The sequence below is a fragment of the Meriones unguiculatus genome, chromosome 20 (genome assembly GCF_030254825.1).
Source record: "Meriones unguiculatus strain TT.TT164.6M chromosome 20, Bangor_MerUng_6.1, whole genome shotgun sequence".
In the NCBI taxonomy this organism is placed as follows: Eukaryota; Metazoa; Chordata; class Mammalia; order Rodentia; family Muridae; genus Meriones; species Meriones unguiculatus.
In genome coordinates this window covers 32,649,577-32,673,122 of record NC_083367.1, presented here as the reverse complement: position 1 = coordinate 32,673,122, position 23,546 = coordinate 32,649,577, and the positions used below count along the sequence as shown (strand labels likewise).

The 23,546-nt window shown below is 35.9% G+C and overlaps 1 protein-coding gene across 1 annotated transcript in view; it reads right to left on the bottom strand.

The window, feature by feature from the left end:
- Positions 1-23,546, bottom strand: part of Trdn (triadin) — a 382,140-nt gene that overhangs the window by 319,897 nt on the left and 38,697 nt on the right. The window contains exon 2 of the mRNA XM_060373675.1: positions 17,221-17,430. Within this exon, the coding sequence (XP_060229658.1) occupies positions 17,221-17,430 (210 nt within the window). The remainder of the gene's footprint in view (positions 1-17,220; positions 17,431-23,546) is intronic.

Below are 23,546 nucleotides of genomic sequence, written 5' to 3'. Positions count from 1 at the left end.
CCAAAAGTATAGCATTTTGGAAAGCTTAGTCTTGCTGTTATTTCTCCTACTATATTTTGCCTAAGGAAGGAGACTTTACAAATTAGAACTCCCTTGCCCCAGAATGGGCCACAGAAATTAGAAACTCTGTTTGCTAAAGATAGTTTCTTTGCAAACAAAACAAAACAAAACAAACAAACAAACAAAACACCTCATTATAACTGTTACTGTAATGCCCCTGCCTATGTGTGGGAACACTCTTCATTAACACCTGACCTTGTCTGATGGGAAGACATAAGACTTTTATTATGGAAGGCATTCATCATCTCAGACTAAAGAAACTGCCAACCAAGAGCCAGAAATAAATGGAACAGGACTTCCCTGTTGACTTTCCCAGTCTTTTGCCACTGGCTCTTTGTAATCCTACCACAACCTTTTGAAAAGGCTGGCCTTTTGTCAGGAAATTTAGTTTTAATGGGACTTTGGGTCTTCCATTTTGAAGATTTCCGGGTCTTACACATTTTTATTTAAGTAAATTTCTTCTGTTTGTTTGTTTGTTTTGTATATTGACACTAATTTTGATTAAAGGAATGTCACTTATGACCATCATGTTTCGAATTTGGATAGTATGCTTTTCCATACCTTTGCTACACATAGAATTAAGTATTTTTGCACCAAATGTATAAAAAAAATGAATTATCTGTGGGTTTATAGATCACTGTATGTTCATTCCCAAGCTAGCATGAAACAAAATTAATTTCCTCAAACATAAAGATATCCAAAATAACTGAGCCTTGGGGTCCCTGAAGAGAATGATACCCCAACCAAGGACAATGCATGGAGAGGACCTAAAACCTTGGCTCAGATGCAGCCTATAGACTCAGTATCCAAGTGGGTTACCTGGTAAGGGGAGCAGGAGCTTTCTCTGGCATGAACTCAGTGGCAGGCTCTCTGATCACCTCCCCCTGGCCACAAAGGAAGACAATGTAACCAGTCCTGGTGAAACTTGATGAGCTAGGGTCAAATGTTAGGGGAGGAGGACCACCATTATCAGTGGACTAGGAGAGGGGTATAGGGGAAAAGAGGAAGGGAGGGTGGAATTGGGAGCAGATGAGTGAGAGGGCTACAGAAGGAATACAAATTGAATAAATTATATTAAATTATAATAATAAAAAAGAAAAATTAAATAAAAAGTGATCCAAAATATCATTCCAATTAAATAAAAATTAAGTCAGTCTCAGAAAGACAAAGATCACATTTGCTCTCATTAATGGGGCTTAGAGCTTATAGAAATGTAAAATCACACAAGTACCCATGACATGAATGTAGAATCCTAACAGAAGGGAGAACAAAGAGGAAGAAAAAAAAAGAAAAAGGAGGGGTGGATGTATAATAAAATAAGAAAATTTTCTGTTGAGTGGTTTGTTTAGTTAGATAAGTTAAGCAAAGAAACAAGAATGAATAATTTGTATAAGGATATATTCTTAAGATTGGTTTTTTTTATTAAGTGTGACAATGTTTCTGTCTGTGAGAAAGAAACAGAGTCAGAGACATAGAAACAGACAGACACAGACACACAGAGACAGAGACAGAGACAGAGACAGAGACAGAGACAGAGACAGAGACAGGGAGACAAATTGAGAGCAAGCAGTTTCTGTGGAGGCCCTAAGAAAATGCCTAAATTCTTAGAGCTGCAGGAGATTGTGAACCATCTTCTGAGGGTGAACATTTCTGGTCCTGTGCAAGAGCATCAAATGCTGAACTAAAGTGCCCTTAAACAAACTGAGCCTTCACTTAACCACCTAGATTAGCATATCTTGACAATGCATGCATCTGCATTATTTCTAAAGTACTCATTTAATACAATTAAAGTTTAGTTAGGAATTCTTGACTCATTTCTTATTCTCTTTAGATAGTTCATTACTTAATATTAGATAAGAAAATAATTTTATTTTATCATATAAGATGCAGCATATTTTATCATAAATTATGTGTTCATTATATTATATATAATTGAAGAAACCATCTCGGAATGACTAAAGTACTTTTTCAACATTAAATAGTATACTCTTTGGATATCTATTATGTGATTAGTAGAACTTATGTACATTCATGTGTTAGTTGAAATTCATAACTCATGTAATTAGCTCATCTTTTAAAAACATGTCTACCAACAGCACAGGCTCTAAGAGCAACAATCAATAAATGGGACCTCATGAAACTGAAAAGCTTCTGTAAAGCAAAAGACACTGTTGTCAGAACAAAACGACAGCCTACAGACTGGGAAAGGATCTTCACCAACCCTATACCTGACAGAGGGCTGATATCCAGAATATATAAAGAACTAAAGAAGTTAAGAAGCAATAAATCAAGTAATCCAATTAAAAAATGGGGTACGGAGCTAAACAGAGAATTCTCTGTAGAGGAATATAGAATGGCAGAGAAACACTTAAAGAGATGCTCAACATTCTTAGCCATCAGGGAGATGCAAATCAAAACAACCCTTTCACCTTACACTCATAAAAATGGCTAAAATCAAAATCTCAAATGACAGCACATGCTGGAGAGGTTATGGAGAAAGGGGAATCCTCCTCCACTGCCGGTGGGAATGTAAACTGGTACAGCCACTCTGGAAATCAGTTTGGCGCTTTCTCAGACAACTAGAAATAGTGCTTCCCCAAGATCCAGCCATACCACTCCTAGGCATATACCCAAAATTTTCTCAAGTACACAACAAGGACATTTGCTCAACCATGTTTTTAGCACCTTTATTTGTAATAGCCAGAACTTGGAAACAACCCAGATGTCCATCAACGGAGGAATGGATACAGAAATTGTGGTATTTTCACACAATGGAATACTACTCAGCAATCAAAAACGAGGAAATCATGAAATTTGCAGGCAAATGGTGGGATCTAGAAAAGATCATTCTGAGTGAGGTATCCCAGAAGCAGAAAGACACACATGGTATATATTCACTTATATAGACCGATAAGATATGACAAACATAATGAAATCTATATACCTAAAGAAGATAAAAAAGAAAGAGGACACGGGTAAGATGATCAATCCTCACTTAAAAAGACAAATGGGAGGTGCATTGGACATAGGAGAAAAAAAGTAACAGGACAGGAGCCTACCACAGAGGGCCCCTGAAAGAGTCTACCTAGCAGTATATCAAAGCAGAGGCTAAGACTTAGAACCAAACCTTTGACAGAGAGCAGGGAATCATATGAAAGAAGGAGGAGTTAGTATGACAAGGAAAGTGTAGGCGTTCCACAAGGACCAAATATATCTGGGCACAGGGGTCTTTTTTGAGACTGACACTCCACCAAGGACCCCGTATGTTATGACCTAGAACCACTGCTCAGATGTTGCCCGTGGTAGCTCAGTACCCAATTGGTTTCCCATAGTGAGGGGAACAGGGACTCTTTCTGACAGGAACTCAATGGCAGGCTCTTTGACCTCCCTACCCCCCCCCCAAGGGAGGAGCAGTCCTGCTAGGCCACAGAGGAGGACTTTGCAGCCAGTCCTGAAGATACCTGATAAAACAGGGTCAGATGAAAGGGGAGGAGGTCCTCCCCAATCAGTGGACTTGGAGAGGGGCAGGGAGGAGATGAGGAAGCGAGGGTAAGATTGGGAGGGAATGAGGGAGCGGGATACAGCTGGGATACAGAGTTGTAACTAATAATAAAAGAAAAGACAAAAAAAAAACCAAAGTGAATAAACTGTAATTAATAAAAATATAAATAAAAAAGAAAAAAATGGATGTATAGTTCATTTTCTAAATCCAGAGATAGATACAGGAAATATGTGAAGCAAACTAATGCAGTCATCATTGTGACCATATATGAACTCTAAAATGTCAAACTAAGAACAGAGACTGGGAGCAGTTCAGAGTGGAGAGATAGCTCAGAAGTTAAGGACACTGACTGTTCTTCCAGAGGTCCTGGGTTCATGTTCCAGTACTCACATGGAAGCTCATGACTGTTGTAACTCCAAGATCTGCTACCTTCATACAGAAATGCATGTATAAAAACACCAATGCAGATAAGTTGAGAATAAGTAAATTTAAAAACAAAGAAAAAAAAAAAAAGAATCAGAGACTAGAATGGTAGCTTGGCAGAGGGGCAGAGGAATGTGGGATTGACAGTCGGAACAAAATTTCAGTTAAAAATTGTAAACTGGCTCTGCAAATCTGTTCCATAATGTTTAATTTTTGCAGTAATATTTGTATTTTCTACTTAAATATTGATAAAGAGTAAATTGTACCATTGGCTTTATCTGTATTTTACCACTGAAATATTTGTTCTATTTAACATCTATCTACACATTCTTAATCAATTTGATGCAAGTTTTTATTGAGGAAAAAAAAAACATGACTATTCATATTTTGATGCATAAAGTGTCTAAAGTCATAGAATCCATTGAAATAACACCAACTATAATTTATTTCATCATTTCTATCTGCAACCAGAATTCCAAATGTTATCTATGTTATTAGCTTACTCAGTGCACACAACAGTTGAAATGGGTACCACTATTACATGTCTCTGACAGAACTGATGGTCATAGAACGAATTGGCTCAAGATATCATATGCCCAAGGGTTAATAAGAGATTTTTTATTTTTTCATTTTGAATTTAATATTTATTACACTTTATTCACTTTGTATGCCGGCTGTGGCCCCCCTCTTGTCTCCTCCCAATACTACCCTCCCTACCTCTTCTTTCCTAATCCTGCTCTCCTAGTCCACTGATAGGTGAGGTCCTCCTCCCCTCTATTTGACCATAGCCTATCAGGTCTCATCAGGAGTGGCAGCACTGTCTTCCTCTGTGGCCTGCCAAGGCTGCCCGCCTAAGAGTGAGTTGATTAAGAGCCTGCCACTGATTTAATTCCAGAAACGACCAAAGTTTGGGCAGAGTGCATGGCATTTTGTGGAAAAAAAAAAAGAAAAAGAAAAAAAGGTGGAGATAGAAAGACCTGGTAGAGATAGGAGCTCCAAAAGGAGGCCAACAGAGGCAACAAAACAAAACAAAAACCAAAAACCAACCAAACAAACAAACAAAAAACTGGGCCCTGAGGGTCCTGCAGAGACTGATACCCCAACCAAGGACCATGCATGGAGAGGACCTAAAACCCCTGCTCAGATGTAACTCATAGACTTGGTCTCCAAATGAGTTCTGTATTAAGTTGGGCAGGAGTTGTCTCTGACAAGATAAAGATTTTAATCCATCCCAAAGTGTGCTGTCATCTTCACTTTGGTCTTCAAGCCTATGTGTTCTCTTGTTAATATTATTGTTTTATATTTGGCTTATCTGCATTTAGTTTTACTTTAAAAAAGATAAAAATATCATTAACCAATATGTCAGAAAATAGATGGTAATAAAAACAGTAAAACAAAAAAGAAAATCTTTATCATTGAAATTTTGTTGTCTGACCTTGGAGATGATTTAAAAATTATTTTTATAATGTGAATTCTACCATTATTAATATAATTATACACCTATGCAAACTAACCATAGGCAAAACCATAACTTAACAAAATTAGAGATTAGAAGAGAGAATATTACAACAGACATTTAGAAAAGACTGAGATTTGTTAAGGGATAACTTGAAAGCTTACATCAGAAAAATGGAAAGCATAAAAGAAACAAATACATTTATTGGCACTTACAGCCTACCAAAATCAGCTGCTTAAAGAGATCTACAAGTATCAATACGATTAAAGACATAGTATAGCTTTCCAACTTAAAATAACCCAGGATAAGATGGATTCACTGCTAAATTCTACCAGATTTTTAAAGATGAATTAATATTAATGCTCTTCAAATTAGTCTATAAAATAAAACTCAAAATAATACTACCAAACATTTACCATACCAGTATAACTCTTGTAACCTTTTATAAATACATGAAAGTCAAAAATGCATTACTACAATGCATACACATATAAAAAATTTTCAACTTTTTTGCATGCCAAATTTAATAGCATATTTTTAAAGGATCATGTACCATGACAAAGTAGGCTTATTTTAAGCCATAAAAGGTATGTTTTTAAGGCATACATACAATGCATGTATACACAATGCAATGTCAGCTGCATCACATAAATGTACACCAAAAAGGAAATCACATGATCATCTTGGTAAATGATGAACTGACCTCTGGAAAAGCTTGAAATCCCTTCGCGATTAAAAACTTGAAGAACAGAAGGAGTGTACCTCAGTGCAGTAAAAAAAAAAAACAAAAAAAAACAAAAAAAAACTATTACCAGCATTATGTGAAATAGAGATCTGAAACCTATATCTTAAAATGAAAAATGAGACAAGAATGTCCCATTTCTCTACTCTTTTAAATATAGTGTTTGAAGTCCAGCCTGAGAATTAAAGCAAAAAAGAAAAGAAAAAAACAGAAAAAATAAAAGCGAAGAGATATAAATAGCAAACAAGGAAGCTAAATTATCACTATTTGCAGAGGATATGGGCTTACACTTAAAAGACTTCAAAACTCCGTAAAAACTCTTAAATTTGTTAAACATCTTAAACAAAGAAGTAAGATACAAAGCATTAAAAATCAACAGCTTCTCAACACACCAATAACAAACATATTAATAAAGAAATAAAAAACACGCTACTCATAGTAGTCTAAAAGTGTTACCTAAAAATGTAACTAACAAAGAAAGTTACAACTCTACCATGTAAAATTGAAAACACTAAAGAAAGAAAGCAGAAGATGGTGAGAACCCCCATGTTCAGAAACTGATAGAATTGTATTTGTAAAAATAAATAAATAAATAAATAACGGCTGGATACACACCAAAAGGAATCTATAGATTTAACAAAATCCTTATGATAATTCCAAGGCAAATGTCCTCAGAAATAGGTGTTTCAAGACTAAAATTCATCTCGAGGCACAAACCATGCCAAATGGCCAACATATCCTGGACAAAACCAAGGAGCCTTGATGTGTTATAATGTTACAGAGCCATAGCAACAAAATAAAAACCGCATGGCATCAATGTAAAGAAGGAGTTTACTGGACACTGGATACAATTCTTTTCCTGCAAGCAAGAGGACCAGAACTTGAATCATTCTTTTTTCTTTTTTTTTTATTATTATTAGTTACATTTTATTAACTCGGTATCCCAGCTGTATCCCGCTCCCTATTTCCTCCTAAAACCCTTCCTCCCTCCCTCATCTCCTCCTTGCCCCTTTCATCTGACCCTGTTTTATCAGTTATCTTCAGGACTGGCTGCAAAGTCCTCCTCTGTGGCCTAGCAGAATTGCTCCTCCCTTTGGGGGTGGGAAGGTCAAAGAACCTGCCAGAACTTGAATCTTAACATCCACAACTTTAAACATAAAGATTTCTTTACTTTTAAACCTAGCCCTGGAGCACTCAAACACAGGTAAAACCCTGTGGTAGATGAGCCAGCTAACCTAGCCAAATAGATGCTTTCTAGATTAAAAAAAAAAAAGAAAAGAAAAAGAAAAGAAAAGACGTCATCTCAAAAATAAGGTAGAGTATAATTAAAGAAGATACTGGAAATCCACCTCTGGCCTCCACACAGACATGCTTAAATACACACAAACACATGCATGAATGTGGGCATATGCACACACACAAACTACACACACATATATATGTATACACACACATATATATTACATATGTACATGTGCACTACATATTTATGAATACATATAAATATAGTGTTTCTGTACACAAAAATATGCAACAATAAAACCAGCAATAAGGTATAAAATTTAACAAAATTAAAACATGTAACAAAAACGTTACCATACAGCCTAAAACATAAAAATCACTTAGAAAAAAGCATTCACATGTAAGATTAGACATAAAAGACATGAAACAGCTCAAGATAACACAAGAATTAATTAATGAGATAGTATGGAATTAAAAATCCGTACAACAAAAGAAACAGAGAATGAAGAGACAGCAAATAAAATGGAAGAAAGTTTTTCAACTTTTCATCTGAAAAGAAGTTAATAGATTGAATACGTAAAGATGCTAAAAAAAAATAACCAAAACTGACTTTAATGAATGAGCAGATGAAATTGATACTAAAATATGACGCACAAATGAACAAAACATATATAAAAATTGTTTTAATTCTTAACCATCAAAGAAATTCGACTGAATTTAAGTCAGGCCTACACTGATATTTCATTTCACTCTAATCTGATAGTTATCAAGAAAATTACAAACAACCAGAGGTGTGAGTGGAGAAAATGGAAGGATTCCTCATAGTATAATAGTATAATGCGGCCAATACAGAAGTCAGTATGGAGTCTCTTCAAGGATCCTAGCAGATCAATAAAAAAAAGATGTGTGTTTTCACATCACAAAAAAGCAAACTATACACAACTTGCAAAATTTTATATTAATAAAAAAGTACATAATATGGTAAGAAACTACAATAGTGGGTAGTGAGATGGCTCAGTAGTAAGACCACTTGCTGCCATGACAGGTACCAAACTTGAGCTCTACGCCTTATTTCATAGAAAGAGAGAGAGAGAAAAGAAAACCCTAGAACTCTTCCTTTGATTTTCATAATTGCACACTGCGGCATGTGTGTCCTCACTCATACAAACACACACACAAATAAATAAAATGCAGAAATTATAATAGGCACATTTGTAAGACTTATGGAAAGGGTTCTCTAAAGACATGAATTCAAACAGCACTAAATGATGTTTGGCATCCAACCTTCCTAAAAGGTGTCTCAGTACGGGATGGTGCATATTAATATTTATCTTTAAAATTGTCAATATTTGAGCTGGGCATGGTAACACGTGCCTTTAATCCCTGAAGTTGAGAGCAGAAGCAGGTAAATTTCTGTGAGTTAGAGTGCAGCCTGGTGTACAAAATGATTTCAAGGACAACCAGAGAGCTACACAGTGAGACAAAATAAAAATAAGAAACAAAACAAAATAAAACAAAATCACAATTTTTTACGCTATTGGACTGGTTGGTTGGCTCTGTAACCAACCACCTAGGGGACCTAGAATTTTCATTTTTTTCCATTAAAAATGATGTGATAATGTAGATGTAGTTTTACTATAACTCCAACATAAACTTCCAAGACCAAAAATAAGGAAATGTATAATCTTATAAGAGTACATGTTAAAAATGAACACACTTTTTTATTATCTATTTCCTCATTTCATGAAGGATCATTAAATTTTTATTGAATAAGGATCATTGGACTACACACCCTCTATTTCTTAGGGATACTTCTAAGCATAGGGAACTGGGTAATAAAATGCATCCTTTTAGTCATAGTGGCCTAAGGAACCAGATAGCCTAGGTCATTGACAGAAAACGTGGACTTTGAGATAAGATTTTAATTACAGAAAGAAGCACACAAAACACCTGGTACTTTTTTGGACCAGCGCACATGAAAACTGATAAATTCTTCAAATATTTTTGCATTCAATGCAATTACTGGTTTCTTAAAATGTAATGATGAAATCATATATATATATCCTCAGACCCAAATGCACAGCTGCAGTTAGGTAGTGGCAAGAAGAAAGAAAGAAAGAAAGAAAGAAAGAAAGAAAGAAAGAAAGAAAGAAAGAAAGAAAGAAAGAAAGTAGGTACAGATAGACAGATAGGACAATATATGCTAAACTTATACTTGGGACTAAGTTGGAGATTTCCCCAAAATAATCTCACTTTCCTAAACTCACATGCTAACAAGCACTGCACCTGCTTTACTGGGATAAGTGCCAAGAAAAGGAAAAACTTTCAGGGAATTAATTTCCAGAGCAATAGATAAATGGCACACCTCATTAGAAAACCTATTTAAAAGGCATATTTGAGGGATGTCTGCAAGACTTTCATAATAAATTGATGCTTATACCATCAAATTATTGCCATCTTTCTTCTAAGATTACTGATCTTATTTCTCCCTAATAGGGTTCAGATTCAAGCTACATTTTATGAGTGATTGCCTTCTTTGTGCCAGGCATGCATTCTTTATATAGATCATTCTCTCTTAATAATTACCAATCTGGTTTTGAAATGAGTATGATTGTGGGACATTTAGGGAAATTTCTAAATAGTAATAGACACCCTGAATCAATGTATGATAACATTTTCCTGTTGTAGATAAGAAATGTAGCAAATCATGACCCTTGCCTTTGTTCAAGAAATGCTAAAATTATCAGTCTTTCCTACATAATCTTAGCTATAGGAAAATCATAAGTAATTTCTTAAGAAATACTTTGTGTTTATGTTTACTATTGTTTAAATGGAAATATGTCCTTTCATTAACAACAAGATATTTGTAAAAACTTCCAATCAAGTACGCTAATTTTACTCCTCAGTGAGCAGCAAATTATCAGCCAACTCTCTGTTTTCTGTAAGGGCTTCCTGGTTTAATCCGTAGAAGCTTGGGTCAGACAGCCGAAAACCTGCATGAAAACCTAGCTCCTATTACCAAAAGACCAGATTGCGTTTCTCTTCCTAAAAGTTTCTGTTGGCGTTCGTTTTCCAGGAAAGAAGTCAAGGCAATGAACATAACCACAGGGTGATGCTACATCTTGAAGGCTGAGTTTTCTCCTCTAGTAACTCTATTTCTCTCTCAGAAGCATCCTGTTCTGGATGATTAACCTATGATAACTCATGTGTAGCCTTTATCCCCACAAATCAGCAACGCAAACTGCATTTTCTCAAATGTCTCAAATTTTCAGGTAGCTGTTGGGAGTTGGAAAAGAGAAGGCAGAACATAAGAGGTGATGCAGCTGTAGTTTGTCCCCTGATGTGGTGCTGAGTGTGTTCTTTCACATTTTCCCCAGTATCTTGGCTATTCCTCTGTAGCAACCTCCTGCTTTGTCTCTAGTCCCTGCTGGGAACACATCTCTAAAGCATGGCATAGCAGTTCATGACCAATAACACACTTGGATCATTTAAACTTGATGTGGTAAGAAACAAATGAAGGTTACAGTCTGTCCTTACCCCCGTCTATGCTGTTTCCATATGCCCTCTCAACTCTCAGCATGCTGACTCTCTGCTCAGTTGCAGACACTTTCAATAGTCCTTTGTAACATGCTTAATCACCTGTGAGGTGACTAAGCTATACTATTATAATTCCCATTTTGTACCAGTGGTTCTACTATCTTCAACACTTAGAGACCTAAGACTGTCTGAATATTTCTCAGCTGTTGCATTTGGCAAGAAATCAGAGAGAACTGAACTACATTCCCATTATGTTTATTTTCACTGTCCTAAAATTTGTCTTCATTATTGTGAATAGTCCAAATAATAAATTTTGAAGAAAAGAAAGTAAGATACCAATTCTATCATAGAGAAGGAAAGAAAATTCCTACTCATGTTAGCTTAAGGATTTGTTTTCATGTGTTCCATGAATAGGATACATAGGCAAATGAGATCAAATTCTGTAATTAAAAATTAGGAGAATTGGTGATTTAAAATCTTCCTCCTCACGCCAATGTAGTATGTGTTTAATGGAAATAAATTTCATTTCTGTATTAATGCATTCTAATGGTTTCACAATATTTATCTAGTGCTACAAAGTACCAGAGAGTAATTTGACACAGTGGCAGCCATTCTTGCCTTCAATATAAACTCAAACATACTTCTGTTTGAGTAGTTGCTAGTCATGTTTTGAAAACATTTATAACAGCATATTCAAAATCTATTGGGATAGTACAAAAGACTCACTATGTATATATTCTAATTCTTAGTAAATGTTTAAATTATATCAATTTAGAACTGTATTGAAATGTAAAAGTATTCATTCTTTAAATCCCCCATTGAAGTAATTTTTTCTTGTGATGAACCATTAAAAAGGCTCTATAAGAAATTGCTAAAAGGTTAAATGGAATTAGAATTTTAATATAAGTGTTTCTAATCTACATACAGATTGAAATGAGGTCCAGATTTTTCATTACAATCGTGCCAAGTCTTTGAACTTATATTTCTTTGGTTCTATAAATTGATCATTTGACCTTTAATAAACTGAAAGCTTTTCTTTTTTCATAAAAAGACAATTGTTTCCTTTTAAATTTCAAGTTCTGTATTTTTTTTTCATTCCCAACCCATTGATGGCACTCATCTTAATATGGCAAGTTTTTCTGTGTGCTTGCTTTGATTATAATATCCATTTGTAAACTAAATCATTGCATGTTCTTACCATACATCTCAGTGTTTACCTGACATGTATAAGTTTTTATAAGAATGAAGTATGTGGCACCCAGGCACCAAAGCTCACTTCACCTCCCATCCCAGTAATCTTTACTGTTTTTGTACTCATGTTTCCAAAAGCTTTCCCAAATGATACTCAGTGGAGTTATCCTGTGAAACTAAAAGAATTTTTCCAAAATTAAAATCATATTTCCAAGACCAGAGCACGAGGCCAGTGTGACTTCTACTCTGTTCTTCGCCTTCTAGATGGGGCCACACCAGTGTTCACAGACTGGTAAAGGAGACATCTTGCAAACAGCTCCTTTCACAGGAGTCTTTCATCAAGTGCTGCCTCTGCCAATGTCTGCCCTGAGGTCTCACAATGAGACCCAAGACAGAGCCATGTTTGTAAACCATTTCCAAATTTCTAAGCCATAGATACCATGTGAAATTACAAACACTGTTACATCAGGTCTCTTGCTTTTGAAACAATTTATTAGTCATTAATAACTGCTAAAAGACATATTTTAAACCTCAAAATGTCAAAATTATGCATGAAATAAAATGCCTCAAAAGATTTCCTATATGTCTGGCATCCAAAGACAGGGATGAATAAATCTTTGCCTTGAAAAGTTTAGGTTTCTGCAGGATACAGTCAAGTCAGCTGATATTTCTAATGCATTGTACTAATTCTTATGGATAAGTATGTCTACACAGTATTAGAAGAAAGTACAGTATAGTGTGTTATTCTTATGACATTAAAAATGTATCATAAAAGAAAGAATAAATCACAAAGAATGGATAAACTTTCTCAAGATAAAAGTGAAGAAAAATTTCCACTCATACAATGGAGTTCTTATGACATGTCGGTTCTTTCCAACTTCTTTAGAAGTATTCCTTCATATAATTGTTTCACACCCCCACTTTGGAGATGAAAAACTGAGAACAAGAGTGGCCATATATCCCCATTATCAAAGAGCTATCAGGTAGTGTGGACTGTATAGCAAATAAATGACTCACCGGAGTCTCCATTCTTAACTATCAACCACCACTCTATCTCTACCTGATTCTGGATCTTGGTAAACACCAAAGTGCATGGACAGCAAGAAATAGAAGTTTGAATTTGCCTAGAGTGATCAGGAAATAATAGAAATAAACATGGCTGAGAAATTGGATATATGCACTAAATTTGAAGACAAAAACCAAGAGCTCAGCAAAGGGCTGGAATTTCATACAAGGTATTTGCTGTACTTAGGCAACAGTGAAAACATTACTTTTTTCTGATGTTTATGCTATGAAGATGTCTTTAGAGCTATCTAAATGGGAAGGATCTGACAATGTAGATAGAAGAAAATTTCGTAAGCTTTCTGAAAGGAGCAGGAAGTTGTGAAGTACAATAACAGAAATGGTGTCATTGATAGGAAAGCTGAGATTTATAAGTCATTTTTGTTTACAGAGGATGGGCCAGGACACAGTCTCTAGATCCTGATAGAATTTAAAACTGATTGCAGTGACTTTATGAGGGGAGGCCTTGCTTTGTCATTAATGAAAGTAGGCATCATAAGAAGGGAACTTGACAGAAGAGCTGTGCTTTGTATTGAAGACTAACTGAAGTAGCAACCATCCTATACCATGCATGTAACAGGTAGCATTTCATAGCATTTGATGACAGTACCTCCATGGAAAAGAGATCCAATATTCAAGTAATCAAATCTGGAAATCTAACTGCAGGTAGTTTTACATTTCATAGAATAAATTTCTGTGTCTACTTACAACATTAACATACCGATTGACATGGAGCTCTCCGAAGTATATATTATAAAATGAGTTAACTATGTTTTATGGCCATATTTAGTTTTGAGGTTCAAGTAAATGAAATTATATTTTAATAGAAGGGACATATGAAATACTGCAATTTGTTCAGACTTAGTAAAAGTGCAGTTTTCTAGAGTAATTCACCCAAAGGTTTTTCACTTAAAATTCTGTCATTTTAAATTACAGACAATGCAGCTACATTTTCTTTGAAGAATCTATCTAAGAATATCATAAATGTATTATCTATTAGAGCAGAAACCTATGACCATTTGGTCGACATTTAGATCGTATGTCTGTCTGGCAAATAATATCAAACATAGTTCAACTAACAAAATATAGCTGGCAGATAACATGACCATAATGTCTTTGTGTTCATAAACTCAGATAATATACACCTATACTTTTATCATATTTAAGTTACAGTTTTGGCTCTTCTATCATATTAATTGTCTGGTACATATAGTGGGTTTTTGATAAGTAATTGTTGAAATGACTAAAATTCCATGAAGGGAAATGTCCTTAGTACTTCAATTCTCAGCTTTCAGATGCTAAAGATCCTACACCACTGGAAATAAAAAGAAAATGAGGGAGGAGAGAATGTGTATAAAGAGCACATTAAGATAATGATGACCATCTCTGATATGAACTCATGGGCTGGCTCTTGGATCACCCTCAGGTGGAGGTAGCCTTACCAATCCGCAGAGGAAGACAAAGAAGCCAGTCCTGATAAGACCTATAGACTATAGATGGAAGGGGAAGAAGACCTCCCCTATCATTGGCCTGGTGGAGGGGCATAGAAGAAGAAGAGGGAGTGAGGATGGAATTGAGAGGGGAGAGGGAGGGAGGGTACAGCTGAGATACAAAGTGAATAAATTGTAATTAATAAAATTTTAAAAAGATAACGTAGCCCATGGCAGTTCAGTGTCCAAGTGGCTTCCATAGTAATGGGAAGAGGGACTGTCTCTGACATGAACTGATTGGCCTGCTCTTTGATCACCTCCCCCTGAGGGGGGAGCAGTCTTACCAGGCCACAGAGAAAGACAATGTAGCCACTCCTGATGAGACCTGATAGACTAAGATCCAGAAGGAAGGAGAGGGGGACCTCCCCTATCAGTGGACTTGGGGAGGGACAAGCATGAAGAAGGGGGAGGGAAGGTGGGATTGGGAGGGGAGGAGGAAGGGGTTTATGGGGGGATACCAAGTGAATAAAGAGTAATTAATAAAAGTTAATTAAAAATTAAATAGAAAAAAATAATGAAAATGTTTTTGCTAGTGGTTGTTGGTATATTTTTTATTGTGGAATTTACCCCTTGTTCATTCAAATGCTGATTTCTATACCCCACTATCTGGTATCTATCTGGACATTGCATTGTGATGTTTATTCTAAGCATTACCTGCCTCAAGTTTGTGTAAACATGCCACCATAAAACAACCAGCCAGTGCTGTGCAATGAAGAGAACAGGGTAGCACATCCTGGTCCAAGGTGAGGAGAAAGAACCAAGTGAGAGGATGTCGGAGAGCTGAGATTGGCAGGAGAGGACCTGGAGCCATGAGGAGAGATGAACCGGACATAATATATGACTAAAAGCAAGTATAATAGGGGAAATCTGAATGGGAGGAAACTATGTGGGCTTGGAGGTTTAGGATGGAGTAACTATTGCCAAGCATTGTGCTCTAGGGGAGAAGGAAATCCCCTATCAGTGGACTTGGAGAAGGATATGGGAGGAGATGAAGGAGTGAGGGTGGGACTGGGAGAGAATGAGGGAGGAGGCTACAGCTGGGATACAAAGCAAATAAAATACAATTAATGTAAAAAAATAAAAATGTAATTAAAAAAATGATACGCTCAGGATGCGAGGCTAAGCACTGCACTCAGGGTCAGCCGCTTTGGACCCAGAGAAGAGCATGTCTGATTGCATGCGGGTTGATGCCCCAGGTCCCACCTCTGAGAAAAAGGTATTGGACGGGTCTGATGCTCTTTGGGTGGATGACACCTAAATGAACATCTGTACAAAGTCCCAATTTATTTCTAATATCAGAGATCAGACCTCTACTCTTGCCTGATGCGTCTAAAACAAAAAGGGGGAACTGTAGAGAGCTGCGGAATGCTATGCCTTAAAGATGGAGCTGGTTTCCGCCTTCCACCTTCCCGATGGTGAGTGCTCTCTGTCATGAACAATTCCACATTTGGCTAAGGCTGAGGATCTGGCTTGCTTCCATGTATGTGGACCTATCTGCATTGCCCCCATGGCATGCCTGGGTTGGCTACCCAGAGGCTATTTAAGCTGTGGGCTGGCTTTCCCCGGGGTCCGAGGATTGTTCAATGTTCCTGAATAAACTGCATTGAAAAAAAAAAAAATAGATAAATCCTAGTCTCTGTGTGGTGATTTGGTTATACATCTAGTTTAAGACTAACCACTGTTTAACTAAAAGATAAATCAATAAAAAACATTAATAATCAAGTGGTAAACAATGATGAGCATAAATTTATTCATCTACTCACTGAGTAAGTACTGTGTACCCAAGTAATTCATTTACTCCAAAAACTTAGTCGATAGAGAATGTAAGATAAATGTCAGATGTGGAGATATATACAATTTCAAACCATAAAATACCTTTGAATAAAAAGATTAACGATGAATCCTGAGATTGAGTAGCCCTTAATGAAATCTATCTTTTCTTACTTGCATTATTCCTGCTGTGCTACAAACCCATAAGGGACATAAGGACACTCAAGGTGAGTAAATCTGGGGGAAATTCTCTTTACACTCTCTACTTTCTGAAACTGAAAATAGGTGGGGTTAACATGAGAAACAGTGTGTCTAGAAAAGAAACTTGAGATCACAAGTCAGTGAGCCTCAGAAATAATTAAAAATATCTGTTTGTCCAAACATTTTAATCTAGTTTGTACTTTATTTTGTCAAATATAAAACCACAAGTTTTCTTCCTTTATAGCTGACTAATTCAGTTCCAAAGATAAATCTCTACCAGGCTTTTTAATCATCTTTTCTTTTTTTAAATAAAACTGCAGCATTTATCCTTCATGAAGCTTTAAAGATGAGGATATTGATTGCATTTTCAAATCAGTGATGACAATAGACCAAGAAAGGGAACAGAAGCAACTGACTGCCGTGTTACCAAGCACATCTCTCTGTGTTTAATTTTTCATACTAGGTTGTGATGGAGAGAAGCAATGCCATACTTTGGGAGAACATATTTCCCTTTGAGTTAAAGTGAAGATGCAATGCTTCTTACCTGAAAAGTTTTTGTAATCCACTAAGTCAAACATAACGATAGCAACAGCTGACCATGTGATTATCAGAGCGATGACCAGAAGCCAGGCTGCAGGGGAACTGAACGTTGTTACAATGTCTTCGGTGACAGTCCTCTTCAACACCTTTCCAGGGGACTTGGGCACAGATCCATTTTTGTTGTCTATCACAGTTGTGGTTGTAGATGCATTTCCTGGTCACACATTCAGAAAATAAAATATAATTCATAAGTTAACTCCACATCCGACTACTATATGAGTCTAGTAAACTGTTGATGCTGGTTTCAGTAGAAGAACACACTTGTGCTGTACGTGGCAATAACCCTTAGGGCATTACCATTTCACACCATTCTCAGCATTGACCCTGACCCTGAAATCCAGGTGTTTAAGTGATAAGTGATCTTTATCTCCTATACCATTTCCCATTCTTACTAATAGAAGCAATAGTGAGTTTGGGAGCTGAGATGTGTCTTATTACTCTGCCCATTTATTTAGACTCCCTTACAGCTCAGAAAGCAAGCAAAAGAGCATCATTCATGGAGAGAATAAAAATAGTGTAAATGAGTTAAATATTTTTTTGATGACCTGGTTTAATTGGATAACTTGTCCTGATTGAGATCATTAGAATTTGATAGTTGTACAGAACTAAAAATTGTGTTGGGAGATCTTAGAATATCAGCTAAGTTACTTATTCTTGATTTTAGGAATTTTTAGCTTATATTTTTAACAAAATACACAAAATAACGAAGTTACAAATAAATAAATACAATATGTATTTTAAACCTCACCATCCAAAACCAACTTCTGTTAAAATGTTCTGGTGTCCCTAATTTTCTCAATATATATTTGTGCATAAATGTCAGAATTTTTGTAACAAGTTATGATCACACTTATATTTGCCTTTAGCTAAGCAATATATAATAAGTGGTAGAAATATTTCAGCGTAAGAAATCCTTTAAACTAGAAAATAAAGTATGGTCTCTTGAAACAGATGTGTATACTGCAATGTTTATGGTGCAATCTCATTTCATGAAACATTCATTAAGTCCTAGTTGAAAATATGAAAATGCTGTATTGAAAGCAAATGTGCTGGTTTATGAAGTCTAAGTACTTTTTCCCCCTCCATATAGTGATACTTTCTTTTCACAGAAATACGATAAAAGTCCTATAATTCTTTGACTACCTAGAGGTAAGGAAAGACAGTGCATATCAATAGGTAGCTAAAACAGAACTACACAAGTAATTTCTAAGATAAAATGGTCAACACAGTGTTAGATTTTCAAAAGACAAAAATGTTAATCGGGGCACTACTCGTGAGATGATTTAAATAAGATTTTTAAATAGCTTTTGATAGATATTAGCAATAATAATGCCAGACTTCCTTTTTCAAAAGCAGAAAAGAAAACTATGGAGATGCATGCTTCAAGTTCATGAACTCAATTTAGTAGAACTGATAGCAAGATAGAACACTACCTCTAAAAACTGATTTCATAAACTGTATTTGAAGTGGTACTCAAAGAAGAAAAAAAATTAGAAAGAATTCACATCATATCCTCTCATTGATTTTTGTGCCAAATTCCCATCACTTCTAATGGTAGTTCTGAAATGGATGAATGATTGGAGTGCTTTGAAATGAGATTTAAGACCCAAGTGAGGCCACAAGTGAATCAAACCTTCAGAATAATGATTTTCAGGAGAGTAAATGAATTATGAGTGTTTAGGAGTAGCCTACCTGAAAGTTGATATGCTACTAATCTCCAGTATTTTGACCTCTGGAAAGCTTTCTCCTACTCTTAAGGAATTGTTTCTACACTTCAGAGGCACTGGAGAGAGTGGAGTGCTATAGCTGTAGACAGGGCTGCATCGCCTGTTTGCTTGCTGTCTTACCCCTGAACACGTAACTTTAAAAAGGTTTTACTCAGATTGGTAGATTCTTCATCACATGTTTAGAAAGTAGAAAGTTTTAAATGAAACATTTTTTCGTTTTAATCAAGAATAAAAGAAAAATGCAAAGTTAATTAAGTTTTGCAGGTTCACAGTTAAAATTAAAATTTTGTGTGTTTCTTTTTTGTTTTTTTAGGGAATTGATAGTCCTGGATTTTAATTCACTTTATGATTCTGATAAGAAAGCTATGGTAGAATTTTCAAACAGATGAAAGTGATAAGGTGAACACTAATTTACTAATTTTATTGTCCTCTTTAATTTTTTTTCACCTTCACACTGCCAAATTTTCCACACAAAAATTAATCAAGGCTCAAGTGTTACGGAAATGCATGCTGAGTATTCAGCAAGCAAACAACAAATAATTGGAAAGTAATCAGAAGGTTATCATGCCACACACACGTCACTTGCCTTTGTCACAGAACACACTAAACCGTGTCTCTTATTTTTTATTCAAATTTGCTGCAGAAGTTAGACAAAGCCAAGAGGCAGAAAATTGAGAGGGCATAAAATTGCCTTCCTTGACAGCTGGTCAAGATAAATGCAAAGAACAGAGTGTGTAATCTGAGATTATTTAATGTTTGAGAAGCACTTTAAACATGACGTGAGCAAGTTATTGATGCTCTGGAAAGAATGAGAGGTAAGTATTAATGGGCAGTTTGACAGGGGCTTCACTTCTTGAGCCTTAGCACTCTAGACCTGATGTCAGGCTACTGTCTGTGCCTACTTTTAAATTCCATTTGTTTTGATTATTTTGATTGCCATATAAAATCTTGTTCCAAATAAGTGGGTATCTGGCTGCACAGCCGTGAGGCTCTACTCTGTTAAACCTGAATAAGGAACTGTTGAATAAGGTCCAAAGATGGCTTCACAATCAAACTGTGCATGGGAGAATAAATCAGAAGGCTCCTGGTGGAAGTTACTTAACCTCACTACCCCTTATTGATCACTCAAAGAGACTGCCAGCTGCACTTGGCCATTTTTATTCCTGTGAAGGACCAATATGAGGGTGGCCAAGAATCTCCAGGGAGACATGCATAGGTTACAGATTGATATCAACCAAACACTTTGTTTTCATTACCTAAAAGCATTACGAATTTTATATTTCAGCATGGGATGTGGTTTGTGGACTGTGTTATATTTCTTCAGTATTTGGAGAACAGTGGAAAGAGACGGTAGTATATACACAATCAATGGCATTATATGCATTCCTGAAATACACTGAGAACATATTCACAATCTCATATTCAAATGAGCTTTGTTTTCTTTGACTGTAAAACCTATATCAAGAATTTTCTATGTCCCTTGAAAAGATCTTTGTGCAAGAACAGTTGAAAATGTTATAAGTATCAATCTTCTAACATGTAATTAGTATTTGAAGAATGTATGTATATATTATATAGTCAGGATGAATTAACATGCTTTTCTGGAAGTATATAAAAACTAATAGATATTAACAGGAAATATAATTCATGAAAACAATCAATAATGACTTTTGTTAAAATAGTAATATATTCTCATCAATTTATGTGATATTTCTGACCCACAAAAGCATGTAAGTTTTAGAAAAATGCAAATTCTAGGTATTTGCTACACATACAAAATCACTAACCTTTTTCAAGGATGCAGATTACTTTTGTAATAACCCTGGAACCTGATTCTCTGTCAATTTCAATTAAAGTCTCATATTTACATTAATAACATTCTTCCAAGATTTTGAGAGAATATAATAATTATAATACAATTATTGAGGATATTTTGCTTACTTATATAGTGGATAAGAAACACATAGTTATACCTTTTTTCATGCAATATATTTTTATCATACTCTATGTGTTCCCCAAACTCCTCCCAGATCCTCTATAGCTCTCTCTATATATATCCACCCAAATTTATGTTTTCTCTCTCAAAAACAAAAACAAAAAAGAATATGATTACAAAATCCTTGCTATTCCTCTATTTCTTCTACTCTTCCTTTGGATGATTCTTTTTTTTCTCTCCAACCTTGAAGCCAATATGAAGGCCAATTCTGCATCACCAACCAGAAGAACATTTAAACAAAGTTTGGTTATTTGGGTCACAGTCTTACTCATGACTATGAGGGTGATATAAAGCCCCACTCCTCAATTTTCTGTGAAACAACTGGAAGTCATTATTTTTTTCTTCTAGAAGGTTATGAGTACAGGCTTTAATGGTTCTCAGGTCCTCCCGAGAGAAACAGCTACAAGATGGAAAGAGAATCAACCACAGTGTGGACCAATGGAGAAAGTTGTTCTTAGGTCCAAACATATTCCTGGCCTTTCTAGACACAGGACTGTACACACATGACTGTAGTTTTATTTTGGTGTTTCTTCTACCAGCGATCACAAGTTTTGACTGAGGTACTTTTAGTCATTAGGAATATAAGATTTTTTTCTTCATCTGTTTGTACTACAATAATTGATCATTCAGAATATTCTGAAGCTCAGAACGTTTATAAAAATAACTCATAGGTTTGAAAGGAAGTATTATATTTAGTCAACTCTGGATGAAGTAATGAGGACCATAGAGTTATACATACAATACATTTTCTTACTGTGCTGGGGGTTGGGGTTCTGATGGCACTGTAGGATTACTTTAAGGGCTCCATTCCTGGATGACAGCTTTCTGAAGGTGTCTTCACATGGAAGACAAGGGACAATACTTCTAAGTGTCTGTTGCTATAAAAACAGTAATTGTACTTCAAATTTCCCGTGCTAATTACTTCTTCTAAACCTAATTACCTCCCAACCATCTTATTCACTTGTCCTCCTAGCATCTGTTGGAGATTAGGGCTTGAACTTGTTATCAAATGGGGGAAGAAATATAGTTCTATACATAGGATAAATTACTCACTTTGATTTTCTTTTTACAATGTAAAACTACCAAAACATTTTAAGCCTAATAAGCATAACTATTTGAATAGAACTCAATCTTTCATGATGAAATAACAGAAACCATGGCTGGTGCCCATTACTACATGCCCTGCAGCCCAAAATCAAAGTGTTAGTTGGCACTATAAATGACACACTATAGAACTGGAACTTCACAGAGAGTAGATCAAAGGTTTTGTGGCTGGGTTAATGTCAAGATGTGCTAGGGTAATAGCAGCGCAGAACTTGTGGGACTAGCCAACCAGTGACTAGACTGACTTGAGGTCCATGCCTCCAAAAGGGAGTCCATGCTTAGCAATGCTTGAATGGCCGGGAGCCAGCAGCAGTACAGCCTACAGATCCAGGTCAGAACCAAACATGACTGGCAAAAAAAAAAGTGATTAAAATTATTTCTAATGATATTTTGTGATACTAAATGATTGGTGCCTAGCCAGATTGTCATCAGAGAGGTGTCATCCAGCAATTGCTGGATGCAAATGCAGAGCCAAATACCAGTCAAGCACTAGTTGAAGAGGAAAAGGAAGGATTGTAGTCGCCAAAGCACACCACACGAATACGACCCACAAAAGCAGGGCTCATAGCAGCTCTTAGACACTGAAGTTACAAACACAGACTCTATGGGGTCTGAGCAAGGGCCTCTGCATATACTGTATGGTATTGTAGTTTGATATTCTTGTGTCACTTCCAACAGTGGAACTGAAGGGTGTTTCTGACTCTTTTGCCTGTGCTTGGGAACCTCTTCCTCCTACTGTGCTATCTTTTCCAGCCTTGATTTGAGGGTTTGTGTCTAGCCTTATTGTAGCTTGATAAACCATGTTCTGTTGATATACCTGGAAGGCCTGTTTCCCCACCCCCACCCAAGGGAAATAGAGGTGGAGTAGATTCAGAGGAGACAGGTGGTTGAGGAGGGACTGAGGGGAATAAAGGGAGAGGAAACTGCAGTCATGAAATAACGCTTGAGAAAGGAAAAATAATAATAAAAAGAATTGGAAATTAACCAGTAGGACTCATGAGATGCCCAAGACATGCCAATTAGGGTCATTTTAAGCAGGTGATCTATGTTCACCTCCTGAATCCAGAAGTCTCAGATAAGAAGATTGGTATTTCAGTATATGTCAGATGTTTGGGAGTTTAATCTACAGAAAGTCTTCCAAATTCTATGGATTCCATTTCAGAGAATCAGTAGCAGATTTTTTTTTCCTTAGCAACCTCATTTGAATAGTAAAAATGTATAATCATTTCCTTTGATGAATTAATTTTCAAGTACTTTCTTTTGACACCTTTTCTTTCTCAGCCATATTTGCACAAATGAGTTGCTTCACAGGGTTCCAACAGTCATCTTACTGAATTGTCCTGTTGAATTGCAAGCCCATAGAAACAAACAAACAAACAAAAACAGCTTTGAGTAATGACATTTTATTTCATTTAGGAATAAATACCAAGCTGAAGATTGCAA